Raw genomic sequence first — 23,614 nt, forward strand, 5'->3', positions numbered from 1 at the left:
CTCTGAGGCGATGGTCCTTTTATCAGCCAATCGTCGAGATAGGGATAGAAGAAGACTCCTGCGCGCCTCGGTGCAGCCGCTACTACTGCCATGCATTTTGTAAATACTCGAGGGGCCGATTTCAGGCCGAATGGTAGGACCTTGAATTGGTAGTGAGAGGTCCCCACTACGAACCTTAGAAATTTCCGATGAGACTGTAGTATGGGAACATGAAAATACGCGTCTTGCAGATCCAGCGAGCACATCCAATCTCCTTGCCGGAGATGTGGATATATCTGGTGAAGAGCAAGCATGCGAAACTCTTCCCTTTTGATATGCTTGTTTAGTGTCCGTAAGTCCAAGATGGGTCTGAACTCTGCTTCTGCATTTCTTTTTTGGATCAGAAAATATCTGGAGTAGACTCCTCTCCCTCTCTGCGCCCTGGGGACTTTTTCTATTGCTGATTTGAGCAACAGGGTCGCTACTTCTTCTCTTAACCTGTTGAGGTGGTGAGATGATTGTACCGGGTAGATCGATGGAGGAGGACTCCGGAAACGAAGCGAGTATCCATGTCGCAGTATATTCAGCACCCATTTGTCCTTTGTGATGGATTGCCACTCTGGGAGATGGTGTGCAATACTTCCTCCCACCGGAGCGGTGGACGGCATTGGAGGAAGCAGGTTCTCATTGCTTTCCTTGAGCCTTGTTTCCACCACCGGCCTGGCGGTTACTTCCACGTCCCCTGGATGATCTACGGGACTGAAACTGTTGTTTCATTTGCCCTTGTTGATCCTGGTTTTTCTGCCAGTGAGGGGTTTGAACCCTCTGCTGGTAGCTACGCCTGTCGGTTCCCCTACGGCGACGGAATTCTTTCCGTTTCTCTAAGCCCACGGCTTTCATGGTGTCAAGCTCTGCCTTCATCCGAGCCATCTCATCGTCCGCATGAGAACCAAAAAGCGAACTACCCGAGAAGGGCAGATTTAGAATCCTTGCCTGTGCTTCCGGTTTCAAAGCTGTCAGCCTCAGCCAAGAGGACCTTCTGGCGGAAATCCCGTGAGCATATGAGTGCGCTGCCAACGTTGCCCCTTCCGCTGCCGGGCTGATCACTTGGTTTGAAACGAGACTGCCCTCCTGCAGGATCTCTTCAAAGTCCTTTCTGTCTTCGGAAGGCACTTTTTCTATAAATCGCTGCAGGGAATCCCATAGTGATCTGTCGTAGCGCCCCAGAAGCGCTGAGGCACTAGCCACTTTCAGACTCGAGGCCGCCGAGCCACATACTCTTCTGCCTCAAGAGTCTTGCGATTTACTGTCTTGATCCGGCGGCACTGTGGATGATACCACTGAATGCGTCTTTTTGGCAGCAGCCGTAATCACCGAGTCCGGTGGAGGGTCCGCCTTGAGAAACAGAGGATCCTCGGGGCTGGCCGGTATTTTTTAAGAATCCGCACCGGCGCGGATTTGATAGACGCTGGCGTTAGGAAGATGTCCATTACTGGTTTAAGCAACCCAGGGACTAGAGGCAATACTGAACGAGACACCGCTCTCTCATGAAGGGTCTCGAAGATGACCGAAGAGGTGGTTTCTTGAACAGGCATGGGAATGTTCAACTTAGTCGCCCCTCTGCACAACACATCCTGAAAAGTGGTGATATCGTCCACTGGCGACACTCTAGATGGTGGAGTATCTGTGAGTGTAGGGGAGTAGTCCCTTCTGGACGAACGGCTTGACAAGGAAGATGAAGGAGACCTCCGTCGCCTTCTCCCCGATCTGATTGATTCTCTCCTCTGAGAGGTAGACCTGGATCGCCTTCTGGGCGAGCGTGAGAGCCCTCGCAATTCTCTTCCTCGAGAATGGGATCCTGCTGGTCGCATTGTTTGATCCAGAGTCCTTAGTGTTGTTAAGGACTCCTTAACCGCCTGAATCATGGAAGGATTCGGAGGCATGTCCCTGACGGGGCTCTGAGGTAGAGCATGGCCCTCGTCTTGAGATGTATGCTCCACCGGAGGAACTGGAGAGGCACCCAACAGTTCTGGTGATCCGGATCTTGATCTTGAGTCCTGAGAAGCTGAAGGGGAAATGGAGATCAGACGCGATGAATCGTGCTCCGATGTGGTGTATATCACCCTGTGAGGAGACTTGCGTTATGATACTTTCCTGAGCGTCAGACGAATGTGTGACATCTCCTGGTATCCCACCTCGGGGGACCGTCTCGACGGTGATAGGCCTATCACCGGAGACCTGGACTTGGACACCGAATGGATCACCGGCGATGTGTCCTGCCTCGACGTCGATAGCCTTGTCATCGACGGAGGGCTTGTCCTGGACGGAGGTCTAGAACCCAAGCGGGAAGCTGGCCACGACGTCACCATCGTCTCCGGTCTGGAGAACTTAGACGACGGAGGCTCCTGCCTCGACGTCGACTTCGAAGGAGGCTCCTGCCTCAACGCCGACCTCTATGGAGGCTCCTGCCTCGACGCCGACCTCGACGGAGGCTCCTGCCTCGACGTCGACTTCGACGGAGGCACCCGCCTCGATGTCGACTCCGATGGAGATATCCGCTTCGACGTCGACTGATGCGACGATGACCTGCGCCTCGGCGTCGACAGCACCTTCGAAGAGGATCGCCTTTCCCTTGACGGCGAATCATGTCTCGACGTCGAGGATCTTGCAGGACCTTTTGACACCGATCTGTGCCTCGGCGCCATCGTTGATTTCGACGTTGAACGCCTGTGGTGTTCCTGCGACGTCGACTTCTCCCTTGGCGTCGATTTTGACGTTGAGCGATGTCTTGACGTCGAACGGTGTTTTCTCGGCGATGATCAGCGATGAGCCTCTTTCGACGTCGAAGGATGTTTTCTTGACGTCGAAGTAGCCGACGACGAACAAATGCGCTGCGCCGCCGGATCGAGCGTCGACGTGGACTTTCGTTTGGAAGCATGACTCCCCCTGGACTCCTCACCTCTCAGCGACGATCCCGCCGCTGGAGACTTCGACGCCGAGCCCGACGCCGATGGAGAACAGACAGGGACCAGCTGCTTCGACGTCGACCGCTCCGAAAGACCATAAAGTCTAATTCTATCTCTCTCTTTCAAAGTCCTCTTTGAAAGGTCCTTGCAGTGACGGCAGGAGAGTGAGACTCTGGGAGGTAGACAATACACACTTCGTGATGGTCTGAAGAGGCCTTCTTTTTGCCACAGGATGGACACGGCATGAATAAAGAAGGCATTTTTCTGACAGAAAAAGTTGTTAAATTGAGTCAGAAAACACAGATAAACGCTTCCCTGTCCAGAGGAAGCCAAAAAATTACTAGAAAAGTAACCAATTCTTGACTGAAAAGTCAAAAAAGAAGAGAGCTGAATTCCAGGATCCTGACAGAAGGAGCCGGAAAGAACTACTGACCCAACTGTCACCCCTGAGGCATGATGGGATATTGGAGTCAGGGCTGCCTTAAAGGCACGGTGCCAGTTTTTACCTGTACAAGGCTTTTCAGTCTCTATGGTATTGTATTGCAATGCAGCCTGCAGGCTAACAATGTTTCATGGTTCTGTGTTCTGCACAGTGCTCTTTTTTCCTTTGTAATGAGTGTGTTACCTCATTAAAAAAAAAAAAAAAAAAAAAAAGAGATTTAGGTGTATTTTTATACCTATGATGCATTATTGGATAATTGTATATACATTGTTTAGCCTTCTATGGGGGCTGCATTTGCTTGGAAAAAATTATATATGTGTATACATATACAGAGCTGTATATATATGGTATTCATATATAATTTTTATTATTTCCGGGGTCCCCGCACATGGGCGGGAATATTCAGTGCTTATGACTATTGATGAGGATCCCCTGGAAGAGAACTTCTATTCTTTCAAATCTTGATGCTGCATTGTATATTAAAGTATATGAAAACCTTTGCTCTTGCACTAGACACAAAAGGCTTTCACTTGGAGCTGTATATCTTTGTGGTTGCTGGTGCTCGAGCCTGCACTAGGATGTTCCTACATTATGTTGCTAAATCCAAGTGTTCGAACTCTAGGTGGTCAGATACCAGGCTGTCAGGCTCAGCGACTTGGGGTCATAGAGTAGGATCTCTCCATGGTGTCAGGAAAGAAGCCTGGACTGCAGTTTCAGTGATATCTGCTGGATGAGTAGATAGTTGCAGGAGTCTGCTGTGCCAGTACTAGCATGGCCATGCCAGATCAATGAGGATCAGAGTGCAGTGATCTGTCTTTGACTTTCTCTAAACCCTGGGAATCAGGCGAAACTGAGAAAATGTACATGCAAAAACCTTGTACCATTTGATCGAAATGGCATTTTCCACAGTTTCTGGTTGCCAAAACCTGCTGGGGTAGAATTGGCATTATGTGTTCTGGGTGGCAAATATATCCAGGGGTAGCTGATTCTACTTTTGTCAACTTGTTCCTGGTGGAGTTCCCACTCGCAGCAATGCGAGAGTTGTCAACTGAGCGTGTCTGCCTGATTTTTGTAGCACCCAGGCAGTTGTTCCACATGAAAAATGGTCCTATCCCATAGCTGCTGTACCACTCAGGATCTTCTTCACTCTTGCTTGGTAATGTAGTGTCTGTCCTGATGACGACTGCTTGATATGCTAATTTTGGGAAGAGTGCTCGTAGGCCCACTCCTATGACTCAGAGCTCCAATTCATTGATATGAAGCATATTTTCTATATCTGACCAGAGGCCTCTGGTCAACTGCTCTTGTAAGTGAGTTCAAGAGCCGCCCATGGATGCATCAGTTGTAAGTACTACTCTGATATAGGCTGGAATGGGAGCCCTGCCTTGAGGTTTGCGGGCAATCTTAACAATAGTGCTTGTTTCAGCCATTTTGTGACTTGGACTGTGTTATGTCATGAGCGTCAAGCTCTTATTGGACTGTTCAATTAAACACTGACCTCTTATAGGATGTTCTCATGTGGAGCCGCAAAAGGGAATTAGGCCTATGCAGGATGACATCAGGCTAAGTAGAAGCTTGCACTGCCTAATCGTGACTGACTGCCTGCAAAATAAGATCGTTGCAATGACTTGAAGTGCCATCACTCTTTCTGGTGATGGGTAAGCCTTTCCCAATGTGTGCCTAGAATTACTCGGAAGAACTGAATTTTCAGTTGTGGCAACAAGGAAGACTTTTCAGGGATTTGAGAGTGAGACCCAACCATGTACAGTGTTTAATTTGAGCCAGTGGTTGCAGGTGGGGACCAACGGCAATCATTTTTGGAGACCTGCACTTACTGTTCCTTAAAAGACTTTGACCAGAGCAAGAGACACAAAACAGAGAAGAGGAGGAGGAAGTTAAAGACAAAAAAAACTGACTAAGAGAAAAAGCAGGGATGAAAAGGAACCTGTAAGAGTGAAATAAAAGGTGCAAAGAGTGTATGTTGGGGAAAGAAACAGGCATGAGGTGAAACCCAGATTATGCAGCGTGGGTATTCTGCAATTGCGACATTTTTCAGCACTGGTTGCGGACCTCAGAGAAAAACATTGGGCATCAGCACTTATTATTTAACAAATTAAACACTGACGCTGTTGCTTGAGGAAGGCAGCTACTGGCATCAGGCCCTTAGTAAATATGCAAGGTGTTATTTTGAGATAAAATGAGAGTCGTGAATTGATAGTGTTCACCCATCAAAAGCAGAGGTACTTTCGGTGTTTCCAGTGGATATGGATGTAGAAATATGCATCTTGAAGGTCTGGGGAAGTTAGATAATCCCTTCCCTGGATCATCAAGAGGATCTCTTGGCGAGTCACCATATGAAAAGTCTCCTTTTTTAGGAACTTTTTCAGCTCTCTGAGGCCTAGAATTTGTCTCCATTATCTTCTTTATCAAAAAGAACCTAAAGTAAAATCCCTGGTTTCTTTGCGAGCTAGGTATCATATCTACTGCTTACTGGAGAAGACATTTCCTGTTGTACTCCCTCAAATGGAGATGATGTCCTTCTTGGGTGTGCACACATAAGGTTTTTTTGTACAAACTCCAAAGTATGTCCCCAATGTATAATCTATTATACTCATTGGTACGATGTTATGGACTTGCATGGGTGTAGGGGCGAAGAGGGAAATTCTCTTACGACTTGCTGAAACTGAGATGGGAGGACAGAGGCTGCGGAGAGTCAAGTCCTCTTCTGGTTATCGTAGGAGATCAATTGAGAGGAGCTTCTATAATGTCAAAGCAATCTGCCATATTCTTCTCTTTAATTTCTGTTGAGGTATATCCATGGTTATAATCAGGTTACTACCATGGGTAGTATGGGTGTCCCTGACTTTTATATTGATTAAAACCTCCTCAGTAGGCTAGGGATCTGACTGAGCCACAAAAAGTGGATGAGCTGGGCCATCGGTATTGAAGTAATACCAGTTATTTGATGTATCCATAAAAGTCTTAATGCTTTGGAAGGCCTCATCAATATGCTTCCCAAAAAGGGCGAGGCCATCAAACGGCATGCAGAGGATCTTGTTTGGATAGCTGAAAGAAAAGCTGTTAATCTACACCAATGCTGCCTCCTTAAAACAGCTTCACCTGGTAGCTGGCAGAAATCTGTGTTTCAAATGTCCTTTGCTGCTTAAATAATGTCTGCTGATATCATTTCTCCTTCTTTGAGAAGAGCCTTCACAGACTCCATTTTGTCATGTGGGAGGAGGTCAAGTAGTGGCATGATATTGTGCCACATTTGGCAATCATAATGGCCAAAGATCGCTAATGCATTAGCAGCCTTAATGGATGTTTCCATGAAAGAACCTATCCTGCGGACCAAATTATCTATTCAGCTGCTGTCTTATTCTGGAGCAGGAGACAACTGTGTTATCATATTTTTGGATCTACATTGCACTGCTGATGTTTGACTGTGTCTGCCTTCAGATGGCGATAAGGCAGGTGGAGTCAGAATCTGGAGCCCTGTACTTCTATAGTCCTAATATCACTCCCAGGACCATTGACCGCATTTTCATCAGTTAAAATCCTTCTAACCAGATCAAATCCAGTAGGTCTTTCACGGCTGTTCCTTAAAGTCATAAAGGAAGTATTAGTGCTCTACTGAAGTGATCTGTAAATTTAACTTCTTGGCGACTCTACCCATCACAGCATGAAAGTGGGCTATATCATCTGGTGATAAATCTGGTTGGGTGGGTAAATTGTCATCTTTCTTAGGTAGGATGTAGTCCTCTCAATCTTCATGACCTCCATCATCTCCAGGCGAAAATGCACCTTCCTACTCATCCAAATATGAATAAACAGAGTCAGATGAGTCTTCTTCTCCCATGTACTTAGGGGTTGGCGGGAGAAGGGGCTTGTTGATGACTTCGGGAGATGGTTGGGGGGTGAGGAGTAGGTAGCCGAGGAGGTGAAGGTGGTAGAGGAGGATTCGGTGGAGGATGTAAAGTAGGTAAAGCCAGCACCATGGGTGGAGTAGGCATAGGTTGGCCTATTGGGTACCGAGGCAGTAGTCTCTGAAAGCTGTCCATCATACAAATTCAACAAAAATGCTACTGGCACTGAAAAGAGGAGGTGCAATGGAACGTCTATTGTGAACGTATGTGGCCGATTCTCATACACCTGGAAGGGTTTATCCTCGTCTGTTACATCCTCAAAATCTTATATGTAATGAATATCCATTTGCGTGGGACTGTAGGCAGTGTCTGAGGCAAAATAGTGGAGTTCCCCTCTTCTTCAGAATCCAAAATTTGAGTACGCAAACTTGACACTAACTTGATGAGGGAAGAGGTAGGTGCCAAAAAAGCTGTCGTTGATGGTATCATCGTCAACAGGGTCTTAGCTGATGGTGTCTCCGTTGATGGTGTGGAAGTCGAAATTTGTCAAGACTGTTAACATCAATGGTACTCGGGTCTACGGAGGAAAGAGTGACATCTCTGACTCGTCAACTGTGTAGTTGTCGTCGACTTGACTAGGTTTAGTTCAATGTCCCCGTCGACGATCAGGTTTCCGGCGATAATGAAGATCTTTTCTTCTTGAATGACGGTTGTTCCTCATAGGAATGAGATTTTTGCACAGACAGGTGTTCTATTCTGAAGTGGTTTGCTCAGGATGCTCCAGCTTATTCTGTGAGGAGGTGGCTGCAGGCACTTTCCGAAACAAGTCCAGTTCAGGAAGCTATTCATGTCTCCTTTTTTTGCACTGCGTTTATGGAAGTGCTTGTTTGGACACTTTTCACAGAATCCTCCCCAGATGAGGGGGCATCCTCCTTAGCAGGAGGGTAGTTCTTTTTAGTCTTCAACAGCTATATAGTACTAACCTTCTCTCCCTCCCCTTCAGGCTCTACAAATGTCCTACATATATCACAGAGCAAATCTTTGTGAGTAGGAAAAAGGCAATAAGTGCATTGTACATGTGGTTCAACAGTGTAAATAATTTTCTGTACGCAGGAGGAACACGATTTGGATAGAGATTTTTTTCTCTCTTTCTGACATGATGACAGGTGGTGACAGACAAAAGGGGCACCTGGGCCCAGAAAAAAGGAATTACCCTTAAAATATCTCACAGTAGTCTGAAAGGTAAAGGTAAGACTAGGATCAGTCCCAGGGTTGACCAGAAGAAGTAACAGGATAAGGTCACGGAGAGATTAGAGAAAAGCTCTTTTTGGGGACCCCCTCACACAAGACCTGTGGTAAAAATCTGAGCTATTATGGCTTCTAGGGGAAATAGGAGAGCTGGCACTTTCCCCTCATTGGCTGAAATTTGGGCTGCTGTAAATAAGGTGGATTTTTTACAACACAAACAGATTTTTCGAGGCCTATGGCCATTTGAAAACTGTTTACTGATATACAAGATTATCAGGGGATTACCAGTCTGACTGCGGGGAATAATTCAAGCATATGAATATATGAAAAATCTAATGCTGGAGAATCAACAATTCTGACAGATAGCCATTATCTTTATTATGTGGTACACATTTGGAGCTGGCCAAAAAGCAGTCCATATGGGTACCCGAGTATTGTGCACATAGGTGATACTGGAAAAATACTATAAAATACCTTGTTTAATCAGTAGCTAGGAAACTGACTTTTAAAATAGAATCATCCTGTCCCCCCCCATTCTTAAAGAATGGATGACAGTTTTAATGAGCTAGAGGTATGGGAACAGACCTATTATAGAAGAGCAGGAATATTAATAATAATAAGTATTGGTATGGAGAACTAATTTGCAGCTGATTCAGAAATACTGAATGAATTGTAAGTGTATTGTGGAATTAATAGAATTTCTCTTAATTTATGAAGTTTTCATAACTGTTATCAATGTAGCCTGACTGCTGCAGTTTAAACCTATAGCCCAAACTGTCAAAATAGCCCTTTCGACAGGGAAAAACTCTTCCTTTTAAATTTTACTAAGTAGGGTAAGGCTGACATGTCACTACAGTGACAAGCCAACAAAAGCTAATTTCACTATGAAAGGGTCTGGCTGTTTTATGAGGAAAAACTAGTGAGCAGATTAAGAAATTAATTTGCTAAGTCAAGTCAAGTAGAGAAATGGGTCAACCACTATTTTTAATATCTATTAAAAGACCACATGAATGACGAAGTTAGATCTTTGATAAATATTTTGAAAAAGTCACTTTTAGAAAGCTACCTTTTCCCTGCCTGAAGCTCCTGGAAGCTAATTTACATTCGCCTGCCAGCAGCTGCGCTGCCAGTGCTTGATACTAATGAGGTGTAAAAACTGCTCCCAAAGCAGAAACAATAGCTTAGGCATGGTAACCAGATGGACTGAGGATGAGGTATGCACCGTTTGTCCAGGAACAACAGTTAGAAGGGTTCAGGATTTTAATTTACTCAAGGCATAAGAGTGGCACCTGCCCATTCACAATCAAGCATAAGGGAAAGCCTGATGAAGGGAAGCCTTTGACCTCCAGGCCCTCTGCAGCAAAGTGGGCACCAGCTCAGTTGGAGGGTCATCGGGTCCCAGAACCAGTTTGGTGTAGCTAAGGAGAAGGGGACTGCTCCTTTCTTGAACACAACTGTGACTTGCCGAACAGATTCCTTTCAGGAGCAATAGGCCAATGCCATCTTGATTTTGGATCCCCCTCAGAATAGTGCACCGTTTGCAAGAGACAAACTTGAAAAAGTGTTTCGGGATGCCCCAATTAACTTTTTCCTTATTGTTGGGGAGTGTCCATGACCCACCCCCACCCAGTGGCAAGTGAAACTTTAAAGCTGGCACCTCAGCCACAGCTCAACAGAACACTTTCTGGACCTGCGGAAGAACAAGCGGATTAAACCTGCCGTCTCAAACCTGTGTGTAGACCTGAAGAGCTCTACCTGCTCCCACTTGTACCCAGGACAAAGAGGTGGTCCCGAAGGATCAGACCTCCTGTGTGGCTAAAGGAACAGCAAAAGCTACAAGAGGCTTTTTGATGGAATGACCAGCTGCATTTGGAAGAGGACTGGACCCTCTTGGTTGCTTCTGCTAGAGTCCTGAAACAAAGTGTTGTCTGTGAGGTTCTGGGAATCTTAGTGGAATCCAGAAAGAATTATACTGAAATCTCTGTAAAATGTGGACTTCCAAACCTCCAAAGGACCAGGGCAAAAAAACCCAAGTCAATGTTCCCAAGGAGCGACCTTATTGCGCAAGAAAATCCCGTTCCTCCTACTTGGAACATTCTGCTGCCTTGAAATACTTTGGGGAAACCTATCCAACTTAGGTGTGACCTTCCTTGATACAGTCTGCTGCCTTGCACCACTGGAAAAATTTAAGCTCCAAAAAAGGCACTGAAGGTAGGTATTTTGACAAGGAGAGGACACCAAAGTATCCGGCAGACAAGAGAACATCTCCGGGGACAAAGTTTTACTTTTACCACTCAAAGATTTTCCTGGCAAAATCAACCGCTTCAGTGGCTAGTACAAAAGCCCAGATAGTAGCCACCGGTTCCCAGAATGCCCAGGTGCTGAGTTCCCCGGGCCTCCAGACGTTAGATTTGCCCCCGGCATGTTGTCCCTATACAATAGTTTTAGCAGGGGTCCCTGCCCAAAATGGGGAAAGAGAAGAATCTACAGGTTCCTTGATAAACAAGGTCAGTCACTGGCTGCATAATAACGCGAAGGAATCCAAGCATTGGAGGACGCACATTCTCATGGCAAGGAGGGTAGCTTGGATTGGTCCCTCAAAAAAGAAGTTTGCTGGAGATTGTGTTATTGTCAATTTTAGACACCGAGAGCTGGTAAAAGAACTGTTGGGTTATAGTTATGTGGCTTTTGACAGTGGGACGACTATAAAAATGCTCCCTCTGAACTTTTTCTATAGGGACCAGGCAAAAGCATCGCGCCAAGGGCCACGAAGTAGAGGGGAAGTTCCGTTATTAAGATCATATAGACTGGGGTCAGTCTCTAATAGGTTCAATCCATTGTCTGATGCGGCAGTGATGGATGAACTAGATTGACAGACTCAAGTCGAATTTCCGGAAAATTCATCACCTTCAGATAACATTATGCCTGGGGAGAATGTTGGCTTTACAGGAAATAGCCTTTTACCCGAAATCCCCCAAAATGAGGTTGTAACTATCCACTTAGCGACTAGTTCAGCAGTAGATCAGATTAGCTCAGCAGAAGTGGGATCCCAAATTCAGTATACCCTAGTAAGGAATGCGACCACCCCGGGGATCGGGGAACTTAGGGTGGTATCGTGGAACATTGCTGGAATCTCGTCCAAATTAAGAAACAAGGAATGGTTGGAGTACAGCAAAAAGTTTCACATTATTTGTTTACAAGAAACTTGGGAGTCGGATAGTAGTGCCCCTCATCTAGATGGGTACAAAATGTTTTTTGTGCCCGCCCAAAAATCTATGATGGGAAGAGCGAAAGGGGGATTAATAACGTATGTATCTCTGACGCTACAAGGGACATGGGAAGGCATGGGCTGGAACTCGGAATACATTCAGGGTCTTAGTTATAGTAAAAAGGGGACTAAATTTGTATTGATAAATTTTTATAATGCGGGCCAATCAATGCAGAGGCTGGTTGATCTGAAGGATAGACTGGCTGACTTGTATTCTAGGGGAAAGCACCCCCCAAATGTAATTTTGGTGGGCGATTTTAATTGTCACCCATGCCCATATCTGAAATGGGCCGGGGGAACATGGAATTCTTGTCCTTCCACTAGTGATTGGCACCTTGAACACACACAGGAAGGCAGCGAATTAAGCAAGATTCTGGGGATATACAATCTCGTCCCTACAATGGACCTGATTAAGCCCAGGATCTCGAACATCATAAATCCCACTTTTAAAGGCAGGGGAAAAGAAACTATTATTGATTTTATTTTTATTTCTTATGGGTTTAAAAGTAGGATCATAGATTTTAATATAGAAATTAGTATTTTTAGTGATCACAACCCACTGGTGTTGTCATTGCTGGACGCGGACGATTCCGTGCAGTTAAGGCCCCGGACGATAAGGGGAAATTTGGAAGCAATTGATCAGGGCAGGCGACTACGTTGGTCTAATACTGATGGGGAAGTATTCTATAAAAAACTTCTCGCAAACCCAGAAAGCGGGATATGGTTGTGCCTAAACCAAGAAATTAGAGGCCAAGATCTGATAAATGCATTTGAAAGCATGGCAAGGGGTATTGACAGGCTATTGAGGATTAAATCACAAGCACCGCCCAATCTCACACCCAAATGGTTTGACAAAGCATGCTCCAGAGCCCAAAAAGAATTAAAACGGGCACTCAAAAAAGTACCGAAGGACAGGAACATGATAGTGGAATGTAGGGCCCACTATAAAATGGCCATAAAAAAGAGGAAAAAATCTATCCACTATGAAGCTTGGGCGAACTTAAGGGAGGCAGCCGAAATGAGAGATATGTCACGGTTTTGGAGGGTGATTAATGATCCTAGTTTCCAGCCCCCAAATAGCGTGAAGGTCTCCTGCAATATCTTGCCAGAAGCGTGGGTCTCCCATTTAAAAAAATTGTATAAACAGGGCAGTACCATGACTCAATACATCTTTGATGTAGGCGTGTTGCCAAGTTCATGGGCCCAGTTTACAGTGGACGAAATTAAAGTCGGAATTCAAGCCCTGACAAAGAACAAGGCCCCTGGCCCAGATGGGATTCCCCCCGACCTATTTTTATCCCAGGTTGACCTGTGGGCTCCCATACTCACTAGAGTTTTTAATACAGCAGTGGAAAGGGGAATGCCCAGGTCTTGGTCAACTGCCACCATCGTTCCCCTCTTCAAAAAGGGCAATAAAAGCGATCCCCAATGTTACCGCCCGATTTCACTAATTGATGTCTCAGCAAAGGTTTTAGGGAAGGTAATTCTAAACCGTCTGATGGACTGGGCTGAGGAAAATAAGATTATTACAGATACTCAGTACGGTTTTAGAACGGGTCGCTCTACATCAGATCAATGTCTCAATCTATATAATCTGGTGGCCAAGTATACTCTTGCCGATGATGGGACAGTTTATCTTGCTTTCATGGATCTAACGGCAGCTTTTGATCGGGTCAACCGGGAAAAACTATGGGAGATTTTAGAGTTGCTTGGGGTGGACCCTAGTTTGATTTTCATTTTAAAAACTCTACATAGGGACACAACTGCTCAGATTAGATACAGCAATGAGGGGAACTTAACTGATCATTTCGCTTGCACTGGGGGGGTGAGACAGGGTTGTATTTTGGCGCCCTTTTTATTCACGATATATATAAATGGTTTGGATAAAGCCCTAGGAAAATTGGGGGTGGACTGCCCTAGAGTGGCCAACAGAAGTATACCTGTTCTGCTATATGCGGACGATGCAGTACTCCTCGCACGAACAGGGAGGGGTCTGCAGGCCCTCATTGACGGCTTTTGTGGGTTTATGGCACACCTAGACTTATCTCCCAACCTAACAAAATCCTATATCATGGAAGCTGGAAAAAGACCAATGAGGAATTTCAGTTTCAAAATTGGGGGTCATAAGCTCGAGAAGGTTGAGGTTTTTAATTATCTAGGAATCATTTTTGATAAACACCTCAAATTCACGCCATTAGTCACAGAAAAGTGTAAACAGCACACAAATATAATGGGTTCAATTATGTCCCGCGCCACGAGGTTAGGCCACTGGTCCCCGAACGAAGTATTGAATTTATACAATTCAATCTGTTGCTCCAAGATCATGTATGGGAGTGAGGTCTGGGGTACTAGAAACACCTCCATGATACAACTGGAGGAAAATAAGTTTCTTAGAAGGATCTTGCAAGTACCACAAAGCATCCCGGCCTATATTATACATGAAGAGTTAGGGCTCCCTTACATCTCTGATAGAATAAGCCTTAAACCAATAATGTGTTGGATTAAAATTTGGACTAATCCAGATGCTAGCTTTAGCAGAGATATAATTACAGATTGTATTAGAAGGGAAAAAAGTCACAAAATACCATGGCTCAAATTCGTGAAGGATAAGTTGAAGTGGCTGGGCTATGTAAGATGTTTTGATGAACCCACTTCGATGACGTACCAATCGAAAACACTCATAAAAGCAGAATACTTGAGGCGGGTAGCCTGCTATAGAGAAGATTGTGAATTATTGAAAGGGTCAGTGCGTGCATATATACTTACGAAATCTGTTGCTGGCATAGAACCTTACTTGGCGCAAATTTATAACAAAAATGACAGATTTTTAATGACCAGATTTAGACTGGACCTTTTACACCACATTTTAGCTGTTCCCGAGGGATTCACAAAAGATATTGGTTCAAAGGGTCCCTGTGGCTGCGATCTGGGATCTCCACAGGATACCCGTCACTTTGTATTCTTTTGTCCCCTATATGAATTCCCGCGGGATGTCTTTTTAAAACCCATCCTAAAAGCGAATAATTTCACCCACGTCAGGGTAGCTCTTTTATATTTAAAACTTTCTGCGGAACCTCTTACACTGTTTTGCACTGTGAACTTTTTAAGACTTGCTGCAAAATTGAGGAAATCGAGACGTGAGACATAAGTTATTCCGTTGTCAGTGTATTGGAGGTGGGGTCTCGCTTCATGTTATTTGACCCGCACGATGCATGAAATAGTAGTAATACCCAAAGAAGTATGTAAATGACGTATTGGATGATTTAACGCATTGGGGATGTTATATGGTATTTTTAATGATAACATTCTCTTATAACATGTGTTTTAAGCATCTATGATCGTATATTTTATTCTGGACGATGGCTTTTTGCACTATATAGTTGTTTGCACCCTGCACTTTAATAAGTAATAATTGATGAACTTATAGTCTGCCAGTCGTTTTGTATAATTTAGTCATCGAGGCTACGGACAGGACATTCAGAATCGACCTATTTTGTTTAACTCCCACTGTGTTAATGAGTTTTAATATGTGAAGTTGTTTGTAATATTATTCTGTAACATGTGTAAATATTTTGTTCTTTTCTTGGATGTTTATATATCCGAATAAAGATATATTTTGATGATGAACCGCTTCAGTGGGACCTCATACAATACCTGTCCAAATTCTAAGGGAATTTGCTGGATACAGCCTGATGCAATGCCTGACGGAGGATTTTAACTTCCATTTCAGAGATTAAGGGCCTAATTTATAACTTGGCGGGATAGGCCCGTTTATCCATGTGGTAGATGGAATAGATTACTTTGTCTCCCTGATGGAGGTGCCGCCCGCCAAATTAAGAAATGCCTGCAGAGCTGGTGGTCATTTTCAAAGCTTTGTCAGGAACCACAGTCACAACAGTTCCTGTCAATGCTTTTTTGCAGATTGGTGCATGGCTCCGCCAAACATGACATAGCAATGTGCCAAATTGTTTTATTTTTTATTTTCAAAAAGAAAATCCCAAAGCGGGATTTCCTTTCTGAAAATAAAAACGAAAATACTTACCTTGCCATGGGACTCCTTTCCCATGGCAAGGGGAGCATTTTGCAGTTTTCACTGCCCCTTACCACAAGGGTTTTCCTTGCAGTGATGGCCAGTGAAAAATGACCTCTAATTATGCCCATCTAATTCAGGTGGGCAGGATTTGAGGTCCATCTAAAATGGCCCTTCTTCAGCAGGGCCCCCGCAGTGGTTTAATCACGGCAGAAATGAAGTAGTATCAGCCGTGATTAAACCTAAGGTCTATGGCATTTAAATTTGGCGGGCGGACCTTTAGGCTGGTGGTATGTATACTCCATTGCCATTGTGACGTGGTATACACACCACCAAGATTTAATTTAGGCCCTATGCCAGAACGTACAAACCTGCTTGGTGTATTAGACCTACGCACCATCATGGTTGGCCTGAACTTGCACTTATGTCCAGGTCAACTGGAAGAGTGATTACTGATTGGCACTTAACGTTTGTTGTTACATTTTGCCTTAAATCTTTAAAAATGTTGGAGTCAGTTTGTTAATTACATTTTTCTCTATTATTCATAAGTTCAAGTGTGATTTTATCTTGTTGTGGTTTTGTCTTTAAACTGTTTTGGTACTTCTAAATGGTTTACACATTTTCTCCAAGTTAAGACTATTGGGTCTGTGCCATAGGTTCTAGGGGTGGAGCTTGGGTTTAAATTATTAAAACCTTCATGGAGTAGTGTGGCTACTATTATTAAAACCTTCAGTGGAGTAGTGTGGCTCACTGGTTAGAGGCGGCAGACCCGGAAGCAGAGGACGGCCCTGGACCAGGGTTCAATTCCTGACGCGGCAGGGTCGTGGACCAGGGCCAGTGGACTCGATAATTCTTGCCTCGGTGCCCACTCTAACCAGGGATCACACTCAGCAACTCTGGGCATTAGCTTGCCTCATCTCCACATTCGCCGGGGATGCCTGGTTTCACCTTGGAGATACCCAGGAGGGACCATCTCACAGGGAAAGCCAGGACGGGTTCCCCGGCGGTCTACAGTGCCACGACGCCTTGGCAGCAGTGCGCTTTACAAAAAACACATACATTTCATCTCTGGCTAACTAGTTAGTGACTTTATTACTTCTGGTGTACTATGATCCATATCTATTAATAATCCACTTTCTTACAGCAGCCAGCCCATTTCATGCAAAATAGGAGATATATGCTCTCCCCTCACAATTCCTACTTCTGCCCTCTCTGTGAAATTTTGAAGCACCTATAATTGCTTGAAGCTGGACTTTGAGGAATGGAATATTATCTCCCTGTCTGAGAAAAAAAAGTGTTATTGCACCCCTGGACAGATGTCTCAGTAGAGAGGCCAGGAACTGTAAAGGCAAGTCATCTGAATGAGTAGCACACATTGGCAAACTCTGGCGGTGCAGTGGTGATGGTGCTTGCAGAGGGAGAGGGAGGTCGGGCCAGTCGAGCCATGGGCCCCCAAGACTGGCTATGGTAGGGCTAGGTCGGGACCAGATCCAGTCAGTGCCTCATTGATCAGTTGGTTCTTCGAAGAACACATATTGATAACACAACCCAGTGTATCCCAGGAAAACAGCCCATTAATTAACCTAAGGCAGGCTCAGATATCATAAAGTAATGACTAAGGTGCACTTAAAGGGCCACTGAGCAGAGAGCATGCAGTGTAGCAAGTGCTTGAATTAGCTAAATGAAGGCTATGACAACCTGATCCGTCCATCGTACAAGCACACATCATCAAGCCTGCCATTTATCTATCCATTCTTGTACCCATCCAGAGTCATCCATCGGCTCATCCATACAAGCATCTGTACAATCAATCCATCCGCCCCATTCACTCAGCCACTCAAAGCACCCATCCGTCTATCCATTTGTCTGTCCAGCTAAGCACACAAGCATGCATGTCCATCCTTTTATCTGTCTACCAAATACAATCACCAAGATCCAACTATCCATCCTCTAACCAATGCAAAAAACTGTTCAGTCATCTACCCATAAACACCCTCTCCATTTATGCCCACACTATCCATCCATCAATCCATCCACCTACCCATCTTTCCATCCCTCTTTTCATCCATCCATCAATTTGTACACCTATCCATCTCAAATTAATAATAGAAACATCGACACGCTCAAATTAAATAAAAACCTGCTATGTATTTAAAAATATTAGCACCAAATAATGAGAGAATGAGAGGGAAAGAGTCAAGAAGGACAATATATTGGAAAACTTCAATATGGATAAGCCAAAACATTGTAGGACAAAAACAGGTTACAACTTTTCAAATTAACTGCAATGTTATTGTGTTCTGTTGAACATGTTTTTCTATTACATTCAGTGCTCAAACACCTTGGATACTTCACTGAAAGCCAGTACAAATATCCGTTTTGAAGCAGATTAAATTTATATCACATCGCTGCCAGATGCATATGCCAGAGAGCTGGAAAAAGTAACATTGCTGAAATTACAGACAGACATTGCACTGCCTGTTGTCTGATCAATAACGGAAAACATACAGCAGGCGGAAAATAAGGACAGTCCATGTAAGCTAACGACAGGTCGTCACCCTGCCTCCTTGGGAATTGATAAAAGACCATCAGGGCTAAAGGTCGGTCAAATCCTAATGAACTATGCTTTTCAGAGTGCTGTGAGTGAGCTCCACAGGCATGAAGGTCCTGTTTCCGGCAGGTACTAGTGATAGGAGAAGCACAGCTGTAGAAACTCGGTACCATGAATTAACTTGTGCCCGGTGGGAACATCAGGACAATCAGGAGCAATCAATGAAATGACCGCCTGACAGGAACACTAGGGAAAATACGCGCTTTGTTTGCGTTGATTGGTGAGAATCAGGAGTACTGGGTGAGCTGAAGAATGCCAAACTATAATTGAGCTCAGAAAAGATGTACAAATCCCCAAAATGCTGTGGCCTGATACCAAAACAGGAGGCTCAACCCATCCACCCAAAGTTTGAGAGAAGCTTAACCATAAATTGCTGTAGAGTAGGGGTGGGAGATATATCCCGCTCCGCTTGCAGAACTGGTGCACTCTTGGCCACTCCGTGTTACGCGTGTAATGCGGGGTTCAGGCCTAGTTACTCCAATGAGGTCGGTCGCGACCGTTCGCAGTCAGAAAGCTACAATAGAGTAGCAAATCTACTCAAGCAGCAGCAAAATCAGCTAACGAAACTGCATCCTCTGGCACGCCACGTGGTGCAGTACTCAGTGATTTGATCAAAACCAACGCAGAACGTCCTCCCAGTGCTAAATCACAGCACGAGCAGCGCACCGTGCCTGTTTCTGCCCATTTGCGAAATTCCGCGTCATGTAGCGGAGGTTTTCTGGAACTTTGCGTAATTCTACTGAGTCAAACTCCACGAGTTCCGCCCAGGCCTACTGTAGAGGGCTAACCAAAATCCCATTTCTGTATGTACTTTACTGGATATTATGTGTAGTGTTGTATGTGTGGTAGGCGTTTCCAGACAGCTAGAGCTGCCTAATGTCGGAGCAAAAACGTATGGGGAGACTAACCAACTGAGAAAAAAATAATAGGTTTCAATACATATCGGATACCTTTTTCGTTAGAACTTATTGAGACAAAATATGTGGTCAATGTATTTTATAGGACATGTCTAAGAACAACAAATGCCCACTGTACAGAAAAACAGAGTCAAAGCAAACATTTATCAATGTACAGATTTAAATTTTAAAAATAGCATAAAACATACTAGTGTGATTTGTTAGACAGAAATTGTATATTTTGCACCAACTGCAAAACTAATAAAAAGCAAGAAAATTGACCTTTTTTGGGTTCAAAGATTTTGCACATGGCGAACCTCAATACAAAATACACTGTTGAATAAGAGTGGCAATTCGGGTGCTCGTGTATGTGGTTTCCAATTTGGCAGCGAAGGAAGCCGGACTTCCCTCAATATTTTCAAATGTTGCGTGGGCTCTGAAGAAGACTTTTAGAACTCACCACGAGATCCAAAGATCGGGGACTGTGTTGGAAGCCACGGGCTGGAGTCAGGCTCTTCTTCCGAAGAGTGATAGCACACTAGAGCCTGGGACTCTGCTTCCTCGTGCCTGTAAAGTTACATAAGAGAAATAAATCACTGTTATTTCATTATTCATGTACTTCGAATAGCAAATTATTTTTATTGGCGCATTAAGTGCGGCAACTGTTTGCCAAAGTAAAACGATACAGCTACTGAATGCAAAAGCAAATAAGTGTATTTTTACTAAACCATGCCAAATACTTTCAGTCCATCAATCCAAAACTAAAAACATCGGATGCTTGATAGCAGATCCTGAAAAGCCGCTCTCCTCACAAATAGCATTGGTTTATTTTTTTTATATGATGATTCCTTTTTTAAAAATTTTGACAAATGTGGAAACCGTACACCTGTATATTCTGTCTATTATTTAGGGTAATCAAAAAAAGAGACATTCAGGCACCCCGTCTATTAACATTTCTTCCTTTACACACTCTTTAAAACACTGGCACGTCAGGGATAGACTGTAAACTACAACAGGGCAGTCTCAAAACAGGCCAAGCCAACCAACCAATGGAATACAGCCACAACATGCCCCCATATAAATTACGACACCTGTATACCTCTCTATCGATTCTGCTAGGCCTGGGCTAAATTTCCGTTCCGCTCGCGGAAATTGCGATATCGGAGAGCGCGAAAATGTCAACATTTCCGCATTCCGCAGCTTAGCGATAATTTGTTTCTGTTGTTGTAATAACTTTATTCGATATATGAGAATATCATAAAAGTATAAAACATTGTAAAACAATCATGTTAAAAAAAAGAAGAACCCAATACAACGACAGGTTCCCCATATGTACAGAATACAATTTTGACATAATTAAAACAGCATAATTCATTACCCCCAGATAAACATTTTTTTTATAATAGGGATGCCATAGGGGGGAGGGGGGGAATAGAACAATAGATATAATTACTTGAGGACTGGGGACTAGGGCAGAGGTAAAAGAGTTGAGGTTTTGCTTAGTAATTGGTGCTTCTCAAGAAGCCTCTGCCTTATCCTCCAGGCCCCCCAAAAAACTTAGCAGTCCCACAGATGACAATGGGCACTGTCGTCTCATAAGTTAGGATGCGCAGAGCCACCAAGTACGACCTACAGCCCAAATTAGCGCATACGGGTTTCAGCCATCTAGATCTCAGTTGTTTGTAGGCCCGGCAGGCAAACAGGAAGTGGCCGATAGATTCCGTGGGGGAGGCACAACCTGGGCAACCTTTAACGACCACCATCCCACCTCTCCACCCTGTTTGGAACTCGTGTAGTGGAAGTGTACCATACCTTAATTTAAGATAAAGTGACCTATCGCTGGGGGATTCAATAAGGTTCAGAAACGCCTCCAAACTAGGAGCGGGTTTAGCACCTAGAAATATTTCGGTAAGAATGCCTCTGAGACCTCAGAGTAGCAGCATTAACCCAGTCCCAGTAAATCTTTTTTACGATGGGTTTAGAAGGTGGCTTCTGGTTCTCCAAGGACTCGCCCAAGCCTAGCTCTAGCACCAGTTTTTTTTGATTGGATACCCACGGGATCTTATGGCATGCTCCAAGATGTAGTATATCATTCAAAGCTGCGGCATACTGGCTTAGGTCCGGAGACCTTCTAAGCCTTACCCAGTAGAGTAGGGGGCGCAGCCTTGCCACATCCTTTATAGGGTGTCTACCAAGGTCGCTGCGAAGAGGAACTAGTGGCGTAGATAGGGGAAGTGAGAGGATGTCTCTGAAGAACTTATTTTCAGATTTAATGAGATCTGATACATTTACATATCCCCATCGTTCCGCCCCGTAGAGAGAAGCTGATAGAGCCTTCCCCTGATAGACCTTGGTTGCTGCATCTATTGGCCGGCTGTATGACAGCCTCTGATGTCTAGCTATAGCTCCTGTTGCTCGTTTATGATTCAGGAGCATTTTGGATAGGTGAGGTGCCCAGTTTAACTTGTTATTAATCCTCACTCCAAGGTAATCAAAGCCTGTCACAAGCTCCAGGTTGCAAATGTTCACCCTAATGTTGTTCCTGAATCTTTTAGAGGGGGACATGGCCATTAACTTAGTCTTAGATGTATTAATCTTAAGGCCCCTGGTAATGCAAAACTCGGTAAAGCGAGACAGGAGTTTTTGGAGACCCATAGGGCTCTTAGAGATCAGCAGCGTGTCATCTGCAAAAAGCAGAGAGGGTGATCTTTCCCCGCTCAGGGTTGGAGCGTTGACCCCATCATCTCTCAAATAGTCTGCCACCCCATTTATGAAGAGAGAGAATAGGGTCGGCGCGAGAACACAACCCTGGAGGACACCACTCCTTACTGCTATTCTCTCTGTCATCTGGCCCTGGTGCCCCCACCTGACCCTTGCGAAATTGCCTTCGTGAAGCCGTTTAAGGAGGTCCAAAATTAGGGGGGGAATTCCCAGGTCGGCCAGAACTTGCCACAACTTTAGCTGGGGGACCAAGTCGAAAGCTGTTTTGAGGTCGATGAATGCCAAATAGAGGCTTCCCTTTTCGATAATGACAGATTTCCAGTAGATTGTGCAGAATCTGAAAACCTGGTCAATAGTTCCGACCCCTTGCCTGAATCCTGCCTGGAAATGTGACAGGATGCCATCTTCATCGATCCATGCCTTAATCCTGGTCAAGTGGAGCCTGCCAACCACTTTTTGAATCACGTCAATTAGACTAATTGGTCTGTAGTTGGCAGGATCCTCTCCATCACCTTTTTTAAAAATGGCCACCACCTCTGCCCCCTTCCAAGACTCTGGTACTGGGTGCCCTGATACTATGTTGTTCAAGGATTGTAGAATAAACTCAGCCCAGAGTTCTCTGTCATGAAGAATAAGGTCTCCAGGTAGGCCGTCTGGTCCAGCTGCCTTACCCGGCGCTATCGTCTTTATGGCTGAATGAATCTCGCTGAGACTGAACTGCACCCCCCCAGAGTAAACGAAAGGCTCGGGTGCTGGACCCAAAACCTCCGGAGGGGGCTCTTCACCGGAGGAATATAGGCCAGAAAAATGGTCGAACCACTGATGCCCAGTTATATGATTTGGAATTGGGTCTACCCCACCCCTTGTACTGATGTTAATAAGGTCCCAAAACCGAGTTGAGTCTTTCAGTCATGCTGCACACCTGAGGTCCTGCCAGTGGTCTTCTTCCCATAGTCGCTTAGCTTTTTTTTTGGAGCTATAATAACATTTTCGAGCATAAGCAGTAGATGACTGATCCCTTTGTCTTAAAGCCCTGGTTAGATCCTGTCTCCTTTCCCTGCAGTCGCTCGAAAACCACAGGTTTTCCATATTCGGTCGAGGTGGCTTGCGGTCCCCTTTGATATTGAATTAAAAAAACGTCCCCACCCTGGCAATAGTCTCAGAGTAAATCTCATTAAAACCCTTAGTTGGCAAAACATTGGGGGCACTGGCCGGGGCAGCCTTCATTAAGCTTATACTTTCTTTCACAATGTTTTTAATACTACCCCGGTCCAGCTCTCGTTTTGCAACTGTAGACCATTTGAGCCGTCTATTACAGTTAGACGGGACAACCTCTCTAGACCAGAGTATCTGGGCACTGGTAGGCTCGATAGATGTAGTGAGCAACTCGCGGTTGAATTGCATGGTTAGCGGGTTGTGGTCGCTCTCATGCCTAGAGATGACTTCCATGTCAATGAGATCCGGCCACAGCTCGACATCCAGCAAGATGTAGTCTATGCGCGATGGAACCCTAGTTCTAATAAATGTGGGTGGTCCCTTGGTGTCTGAGCGGCTTCTACCATTTGTCGCCCTTAGATTGAACTCTAG

At 44.8% G+C, this 23,614-nt stretch overlaps 1 protein-coding gene across 1 annotated transcript in view; it reads right to left on the minus strand.

Annotated features, from left to right (window-relative positions):
* The window catches only part of MEIOSIN (meiosis initiator), a 2,478,810-nt gene that overhangs the window by 1,252,042 nt on the left and 1,203,154 nt on the right, over positions 1 to 23,614 (minus strand). The window contains exon 7 of the mRNA XM_085627965.1: positions 19,767 to 19,873. Within this exon, the coding sequence (XP_085484091.1) occupies positions 19,767 to 19,873 (107 nt within the window). The remainder of the gene's footprint in view (positions 1 to 19,766; positions 19,874 to 23,614) is intronic.

This window comes from Triturus cristatus, chromosome 9, assembly GCF_964204655.1.
Source record: "Triturus cristatus chromosome 9, aTriCri1.1, whole genome shotgun sequence".
Taxonomy (NCBI): Eukaryota; Metazoa; Chordata; class Amphibia; order Caudata; family Salamandridae; genus Triturus; species Triturus cristatus.